Genomic DNA, 9,305 nt, shown 5'->3' with positions numbered 1-9,305 from the left:
CAACTGTTGTTTCTTTGCCGTCCCCGCTTTTCTGCTGTCCCTGTTTCTCTGCCTTCTGCCCTGATGACTTGGCCCTGCTGCTGACAGCGTGGAGCTCACAGCACTCCCAGGCAGGGCTGTTCAGGGAACTTGCTGTACCTTCTCCTCTCCCCCTCCTCCTGCAGGGAGCTCCAACGGCTGTGAGAGGCAGCTTCTTTATTTCTCCCAGTCTACCACCCAACATCTGGGGGTCTGACCTGTGGTAGCTCTTATGCACAGATCCCACACTCAGATATGCTGGTGTGCAGTTTGAGTGTTTTTTGTTGAGTTTTAGATGTTCAACTTGTTGTTTCAAGGGGAGAGATCTGGGGACGTGTCTCACTCTGCCATGTTTAATCCAATTCCTCTGTATTCTTCATTTTTGACTGGCTCTTTTCTATGTTCTCCATCTCCATTTTTATGTTTTTCTCTCTTTTTGTTAAAGTTCTCTGAGTTTATTGTTGAAATTCTCGCTGAGATTGTTGAGCATCTTTTTAACCAGTGTTTTGAACTCTGCATCTGGCAGATTGCTTGTCTCCATTTCAGTTATAATTTTTTTCTGAAGTTTTATTTGGTTCTTTCATTTGAGACATGTTTCCTTATCTCCCTGTTTTGGCTGCCCCCCTGTGTTTGTTTATATGTATTAGGTAGGGCTAGCTATGTCTCCTGGCCTTAGGAGAATGGCCTTATGTAGTAGGTGTCCTGTGGAGTCTTCCCTGGTGATCTGAGCCAGGCGCTCGAGGTGTGTCCCTTGTATGGGTTGTGAGTGCCTTCCTTTTGTAGTTGAGCATTGATTGCTGTTTGCAGGTAAATGGGAGGGATTAACCTTCAGGCTGATTGGTTGTGAGGACTGGCCAGTGAGAGGCTGATCCTATGGAGCAAGATTCACTTTAGCAGGGCCCTGGTGCCTGCCCAGTCTGTCCTTTGGATATGCTGTCCTCGAATGTAGCCCTGGGTGGTGCTCTGGCTTGGTCAGAAGCTGCCACAAGGGCATGCCAGTCCTGGGGCCTCCTGGGAGGGGCCCCTCCACAGGCAAGTTCAGCTGTAGCCTGTGCCCTGCGTGAGGCCACCTGGCAAGAGTCACTAAGCAATATGCAGATGGCCGCCACTCATGCTGGGCTTAGAGGTACCTCAAGAGGCCAAACCATGAACCAAAGCCAGCTGCTGGTAGTGCTGGGCTTGGGGCTCTTCAGTAAGAGGTATGGAGCATGCCGAGGCCAGATGCTGCTTATCTGGGTTTTGTGAACCTTTGAGAGACTTTAGGAAAGTCCGCAGCATAAGCTAAGCCAGGCTGTTTGTATGGAAAAGCCACTGGAAGAGGCTTGGGTGAGCCCATAAGTTGGGTGGGTCAGGGTCTCAGGGAATCACCAGGGAGGGGCAACCAGTGTTAGCTGTGGCCTCCTGCATGTGCATGCTAGTACAGGGAAGGGCTTAACAAAGAGACAATGGATTCTGCCAGCACTTGTGTCTGGGAGAAAACTCCCTCTCCAGCTTTCACCTCGAAGCCAGAAAATTCAGTTCCTCCCTGTATGTCCCAGACAGCACTGGTTGCCCCAGCGCTGGAGCTCAGAGCCAGTGAGTCCATCAGCAAGTAAGTCCACACATGGGCCCCTGAAGAGGAATGTCTGCGATTTTTGCTGACCTGTCTCACTTAGCCACAATCTCTACTGGTTTTCATAGCCAGAATTCTCTTCTTGGTGCGGGAACCCTGGGCTGGGGAGCCTGGTGTGGGGCTGGGACCACTCGCTCCTCTGGGGGTACCTTTGCTGCTAAGATATCCCTCCTGATTCTCAGCCACCACAGGCATGTATGGGGACCAGGCCGTTCTGCATCTCCACTCCTCCTACCACTCTTGAGGTAGCCTCTTATATGTCTCCCATTGTAGGACTTCTGTTCAGCTAGACTTCAGTGATGGCTGTTCTGTATCTAGTTGTAATTTTGATGCGGTTGTGAGAGGAGTTAAGCACAGTGTTTATCTACTCCACCATCTTGACCAGAACCACCCCATTGGATTTTTCATTTGTTATTATAACATGCCAAGAGATTGTCTTGAAATTGCTCATGATTTTCCTCAGCTTTAACCACGAGACATTCAGTTAAAATTTCTCAAACATTATAGAGAATTTAACTAAACTCTACTTGATTTTCTTAACCATTAAAATACATTGAAAAAGCCAGGCCTTTGATAATATGTCCTGAGGGAAGGAGAGCACCACATCTATAGATGCTGAGGGTTAGAGAGAGAGGCCAGTGACAAAATATTAGAGTGTTGAAAGTGGACAACAAGGCCAGAGAGACCTCAGGGGCTCTTAGTGATTCAAGGCCTAGGAAGGGGCTGGGGATCAGGAAGAAGACCCACTGGTCTCTTTTCCTGCATGTCTCCATGTTCTTTCTGACACTGTTCAGAGCCAAGGACTGGCAGTTCTCATAAACTTGATACTGGAATTGAACAGGAAGAAAGACTGAATAATGGTAATATTCATATACCTAAGGGTACAAACAATATTACATCTATAATAATTTCAGACTATTTTTAAAAATTATTTGCAAAAATAATAAAATGCTGACTATTCTACATCACATTACAAAAACATAAGTGTATGATGACCTTTTACTACATAAACCAAATTCTCACCCCTGCAATTAACTTAGCATAGGATATTGTTTGTTTTTTCCTATTTGTTGGATTTTTCATTCTTCTCTCACATATAGAATGGCAAAAAAAGAAATAACAGAATTTTAGAATGTATGTATATTTTAATAAAAATAAGGAAATTGAAATTATAAAAAGTGCTGCTTTAAGAATTAGTATAGTGACTCCCCAAATATAAAGCAGTTAAATAATATTTTATTTCTAAAATTTAAGATGCTCTCCCTAAGAATATTAGAGAAAAATTTCTAATTAATATCATTATTATAAGTCAGTTCCTCTTCACAAATATTAAAGTTAGTGATAAAGGTGACTTACCTTCACATCTCTGTGAATTATGTTGTTATCATGACAATAGCGCAGAGCTTCCAGTATCTGTCTCATGTAATGACTGTAGAAAAACAAAAGAAATCTAAAACTGTAAAAAAACCTTTTATTTTTCAAACTTAATATACAGCTGTATATAATAACTAGTTTGTATATAATTACTAGTTTGTAACTCCCACGTTCATATTTGCTGCCTGTGCACACTTTCCATTTGAGTAGACAAGAATGGTGGAACGTTATAACTTAATAACAAAAGTGATGACTTAATAACAAAAAGTTGGCAGTATCATAAGTTTATGAGCTTCATGAAGAAATCATGTGTTCTATATTTTTTAAGATATCTAAGTCAAAAGAATTTCAAACAGTTTATAAGTAAAATAGCTCTGCAAACTAAAAATTCCAGCATGAAAAGAATTCTCTGATACTCAGTTATACTACTTAATTATACTGGATTGCTATTAAGTGAACAGTGCTCAGAGGTATGCCAAGAATTCTGACTAAAGGGTTAGGGGCCTTTTATCTGCCAGCAGAGGCTGGCTCTCTGCCTTATGTCCCTTTAGCTCTAAGGATGAACGAGAGGGGAGAACCCCCTTATGTCCACAATTTCTTTTTGCAACATAATCAAGTTTTAGTTGGGGCATCCCTGAACAAAGCAGAGTTTGTACTGGGCCTAAGTCCTAGGAAGTAGGACTTCTCACATGGCCACCAGGGGTTCGTTAAGGCTCCTCGCTGGGTCCACTGAGGAGTTAGCCTTTTGAAGAAGTCCACATAGGGTGTGACAAGAGTAGTTTATTCAGTATTTCTTCAGAACTTATGTTGATTTCCTTCCCTCAATTCTAAAGTTCTTCTTCTGTAATCCCACTATTTCATTCTGAGTGTCTTTTTCATCTTCTCTTCCTCTGCATTTTACTCTCTTCATGTATTTCCTTTTTTTCCTATTATCTCTCTTCCTTTCTCATTTTCTCCTTTTCTTTCCCCAATCAGCCATGACATAGAAATGCAATATACTCAATATTATTTATTGCATATTTACTGAATTTTATCTTTCCAGATCTTATATTCCCCACACTTTAAAATAAAAATGAAACAAATAGCACTTATAAATGACCTTGTGTGTGTACTTGTGTACTTGTGACTCAAGACAAAAAAATTTTCCCACTCCTGCTTTACAATTGAAAGATATTTCCATTAAATTCCCACTTTAGTATGTTACTTTCTAACCAAACTCAATATAAATGTCCTCTTATAAGCATATGCATTATTTCATTTTTTAAAAAGAAAGGTAGGAAAACAAACAAATCAACCCAGACATTGTTCCTGTACTTATTGTCTCCTTACAACTAAGCTCTAAGTAGAGAGGTAGGCTCATGAAGTCCTTAGATGTTCCATTTTTCTTACTTTGCAAATGCACACATAAGGAGTTGTGGTCACATACTCTTTGCCTGGGACAATGCAGCTCTGTTTGAGTTAAGGGTTCTTAACTTGGTGTTGTGGCCCTTTCCTGGTTCAAATCAGGCTTTGGAGGATCTGCGACTCCCTGAAATGGTGGAGTCGAAAAATGTGAAAGTGCTTTGTAAACTCTAAACCATGCTACAAAGGCTGTCATTAGTATTACAATTTTATTATTATTGTTAAATTTAGTCGAAGATTTAGGAACAGCTTATTTGTGCACCTAGATGTGAACAGTGGGTAAGTTTAAACTAGGTGATGTGGACATAGCTTATACTTACAGTATGGACTACTTTGGATATATGGTACTAGGACAGCCACTTATATCTTTAGCCTAAAGAAAATTCTAATCTCAAAGAGCCTCAAAAAATACTCACTGAATGAATATTTTAAAATCTGAATATCAGAGTATTCAATTATTTCATCCAAATATACATACATATCAGAATCTCTGGGTTATGTATGTGTAGAATTGTTTTCTCTCCATATATAACAGATTTAAACTGATCTTTCTCTACCTTTTCGGGCATGACCCTGGGAGGCTATTCATGTGAAGAATATGCAAGTAAAAAGAATAAAGAGAGAACCGAAATCCACCCACACATTCTAGAGAGTTCCTGACTAAACTTTAACCAAAGAGTTCCATTTCCTGAAGCATCATAGTGGCCTATCTTTGCAGAGAAACTCAGCAGTATATGTTTGTCTCCATCTTCCCTAAGGATCAGGAATAATGAGAACTCCATGGAAGGAAAGAGTTGGCCAGCAATACACTCACTTCCTTTGTAAGGAAGCATTTTAGGAGTGGTGGAAGAAAGGAAGGGAGGTGACTTGGTCTACTCTCCTTGTCAACTCTGGGTAAAAATATTAATGCTCTTTGCTATGCAGAAGAGAACTTATCTCTGAAATGCCCTTAACAGAATGTTCCTGGCTAAGGATTACCTGTGGTAAATAGAACCTGGGATCTTTGAGGCATGGATGACTTCCTGGAGGATGTCATGTAAGCTACACAACTCTCCGGGTATACAATGGAGAGGTTTAATAATTGAAATGCTCCCCTCTGTGTGTGTAACCCCACAAACTTCATGTAGAGACCCCACCTATTCTGGGCCAGAGGGGCATTTCTGACACAGGAAGGAATGATGTGGGAAGGAATGAGGTGGCAAGCTGCCCTTTGAAGGCCTAGATCTCTTTCTGCTTCAGCTGAGCCTTTTGATTGCCTGTGTCCTTATAATTATTTAGTAAAGCTTGGTACTAGGTAAGATCTCTTTGATTTGTGAGACTTTGATTTGATAATTTGATCCTGTATGTTAGCTCATGCCTCAACTCATCACCTAAAGAACAGAGGTAATCACTAATTGGGTTGTAAGGACTGAACACAGTTTTATTTTAGCCATGCTTTGCTGCTCCTCTTGAAGTTCAGCCAGTTGGAGAAAAACAACATTATCAATTTGATTACTCAGTGTCTCAGAGTCTTCTTGCAGTTGGTCTCACTAGAATACTGATGTAAGCTGAATTTCCCAACAATGAATCAGAAGAGAAAGGAAGGTTAGAAATCATCTGGTTGAACATTTAAAAAAAGGATCTATGTACTCTTATTACATGGTCATTGATCCTCTGCAGTAGGAAACATACCTAATAATACTTTCTGAGGCTGCACCTCCCCACCCCCTGCCTTTTGGTCATTTTTAGAAAGAGTCTTTAATGAATCGTGCAAAAGTTGTCTTTCTGCAGTGTTACTTACTGGTTTCAATGCTACTTTTTTCTGGTCCATTTTGGAAAGTTCCTTTCATGAAACCACCATTTTAGCAGCAAATATAGGTGATTTAAAAATCAACAGGCTTTCATCTTGATTTATATAAACATCTACCTTTTCTATAAATCTCAAGATTGGGAGAGACCCCCCAAGTCATTTCACTGTATGACATCACCTCTACATTCTACTATTTTCCCTATTCTGACACCCAGCCCAGTGGCAGAGGCAGACTTGAAGTTAAGGAAAAGAAATATTGATGAGTGGGGACCAAGTAAAAGTGGTACTGGTTTAACATCAACATTGCCAGCAGATATGCTAGGTACTTCAGCGTTACTGTGGTTCAAGAGGAAAAAGTCATCTTCCTCTATCAAGGTTTATGTTTTAGAAAATCAACATTCAGAATTTCCAGTTTTCCCTATTTGATGCTGCTGTTGAAAGATGTCAATATGGAAAGAACAAAAGGCAAGCTGCCTCAAATTCTTAAAGAAATATATGTAAATAATGATATGAAAAAGTCTGACAGTTTCACGTAGTTGGATAAAGTAGTTTACCACTATTGCCATAAGAAAAACCGACATGGCTATTTTTGGTATTAAAGAATGTTTTTTAATTCTGAAGCACAATAAAGAATAAAACTTAAAACTATGGTAAGAACTCAAAACAATAGAAAAATGAGATTAAAAAAACCCTAGAATGTGCTTGAATGAGCATGGCACAAAAGAAAAGAAGATATTTAGCAATATATTTAATAATATATATTTGATATATTTAGTTAATATATATAAATGTTCACTTGCTTCTTCTTCCTAGCTCCACTAGCACAAAACAGCAGCTATCTCAAATTGAGTATATTCTTTATCTTGTGCTATAGTTATGGCTGCTCCATCTCCTGAGACTGGGGCCCTTGCTCCTCAGGCAGGAGGAGGCAGGGCAATGAATTTGAAGAAGTCAAGCCACTCTGAGCTAAAAGTTGTATGAGGTAGTCTTCTAGGCTGTTTCTAGCTACATCTGTCCATGATGCCGCAATTATAAAATGAATGATAAGAGGGAAGACGAAGACATTACAATCATTTAGTGGTCACTGTTTCTTAAATGGTAGAAAGTTTTAATAAATCCCAATGGATTTGTGTGTTTAAATCCTTCAATATATTATGGTTGGTGACTGAGGAGAGATGCTGTACGCCATTAATGTATGTACCACACGTATTAAAAAGGCAATCCTTTGGAGTGAATGTTTATGATATGATTGTCACCAAAGCAGAAAGCTGTGCTGCTCTAAACCTATAAACAAGTGACCCAGTGCATGGCTCCTCTGATTTTTCATATTTACTCCTCGTTCTGAGATATTAGTTCTTTATAACTCCTCCACTTAGAACAATGACTGCTATTTGACTGGGATATCACACCACAAGGCCTGAAGTGAATATATTCAACAGAAAAACTGTACTTTTATTTCTGTTCTTTCTACTGTTCTATCCTTTTCTTCAGATTAACTGGCCACATAATAATTCACTATCATTAAAAGGCGAACTAAAGAACCAATGAGGCACATCTGCCAAAAAACAAAAATCAAACACACAAACAAAAAGCCTAAGTTTAATTCTGCATGGTTCCTGAGCTATCAAATCTCTTCTTGTATAAAATTCATCAGAAATGGGAAAGATAGCGGTATTAATGTGGAACTGTAAACTCACAGTAATAAATTCATTCGATATTTTGCATTTTCAGTCACTATTTGGTTCCACTTATGCACACTAAAACAGATGCGTGCCTTGTAGGGGAGTGGCAGTATGCTCATCATCAGTTCAAAGAACAGGCCACTTTATATGATTTTTTTGGGGTCATTTTCTTCTTTTACTTGCATCTTGACCTCTGGAGAGTTCATAGAAATTACATACCTGGCTACAGCTTCACTGTATACAAAACCAGCGTCAGCTCGTTTTACGATTTCAAAACATAGATCCGCTCCATCCATACTGCAGAGAAATGTAAAAAAGTGTATAAGAAAAGAGGAAACTCCAGGAAGAAAACACTGAAAGTGAATATATTGTAACTAAGTTACTAGTTGACTTACAGCTAATGATTGTAATGAGTTAGCTAAATTTCCTTTCTTTCCATGAAAAATATACATAACTTATAAAGGACATTATAATAGCCTTAACATTGAAAATCTACAGGGAAAGAAATAGGAAGAACAAGCAAATTATAGCATCAAATAACATAAGGTATGGAAAACTGATTATAAATTTTCTTTAGGTTATCACAATAAGAAGTCTCAGAAAAGGGCAAAGCTGGGGACAGAATTTTTGAGTTAAATTCTGAAATTATCTATGTCTAGCCATGTCATGTAATATTTTAGGAATACAACAAGGATTCTAAACCATTTAGCTATAGTTATCACCACTAGAATATCTAAGCTATATACTGTGGAAGGAAAAAAATAATTAGCTAATCCATAATTTATTTTTGTTTACAGTTTTATTACCAAAGTTAATTGTGACAAACATATTCTAACAGAGTGTTGTGTTGGTGACACAGTGCCCTCAAACTTAAAAGGTTCTCTATTTCTCACCAGATCAGTTAAGATCTCTTGTTGTCTTGGTCACACATCTTGCCTCTTCTATCTATCCTGTTCCAACGACTTTTAAGAATACCTTACTCTCTAGGCACACTAGTCTTATTACTACTCCCTGAATATACTATTTTCTCTTTTTCCTTTTCTGGACACATGTGTCTGTATATATTGTTTCTCATATTTAAAAGCTACCTAATTCAAGGTTCCATTCTAATCTCACCTTCTCTCATAAGCCCCCAAATGATTATCAGCCACGTTAAGCCCTTCGTTTGCTTAAATTCTACAACGACCCCATATAGGCCATATCATAACATTTAGCACTTACATACAAACATATATGTGTATATATAAAACTTCTGCCATATCATTACAGATATTAATGAAATTATTCAAATATTAATAGTTAGCTAACATTTTCACAATGCTTTAAGGCTTATAAAGCGTTTTCAAATCCTGTATCTCATCCATTTATTCAGTAGCTCAGGCTCCAATATATCTGCTGCAGGTATTACACTGAGGAAACAGAAACTTCT

General features: G+C 38.7%; 1 protein-coding gene across 5 annotated transcripts in view; it reads right to left on the bottom strand.

The window, feature by feature from the left end:
• CASK (calcium/calmodulin dependent serine protein kinase) overlaps nt 1-9,305 on the bottom strand; it is a 385,645-nt gene that overhangs the window by 179,137 nt on the left and 197,203 nt on the right. For all 5 annotated transcript variants that reach the window (XM_006918246.3, XM_015594375.2, XM_015594376.2 and 2 more), the window contains exons 4-5: nt 8,096-8,173; nt 2,987-3,059 (exon numbers count right to left, since the gene is read on the bottom strand). In XM_006918246.3, coding sequence (XP_006918308.1) covers nt 2,987-3,059; nt 8,096-8,173 — 151 coding nt within the window. The remainder of the gene's footprint in view (nt 1-2,986; nt 3,060-8,095; nt 8,174-9,305) is intronic.

This window comes from Pteropus alecto, unplaced genomic scaffold (genome assembly GCF_000325575.1).
Source record: "Pteropus alecto unplaced genomic scaffold, ASM32557v1 scaffold28, whole genome shotgun sequence".
Taxonomy (NCBI): Eukaryota; Metazoa; Chordata; class Mammalia; order Chiroptera; family Pteropodidae; genus Pteropus; species Pteropus alecto.
The sequence above is the reverse complement of the archived record's forward strand: the minus strand, read 5'-3'. Positions and strand labels throughout refer to the sequence as shown.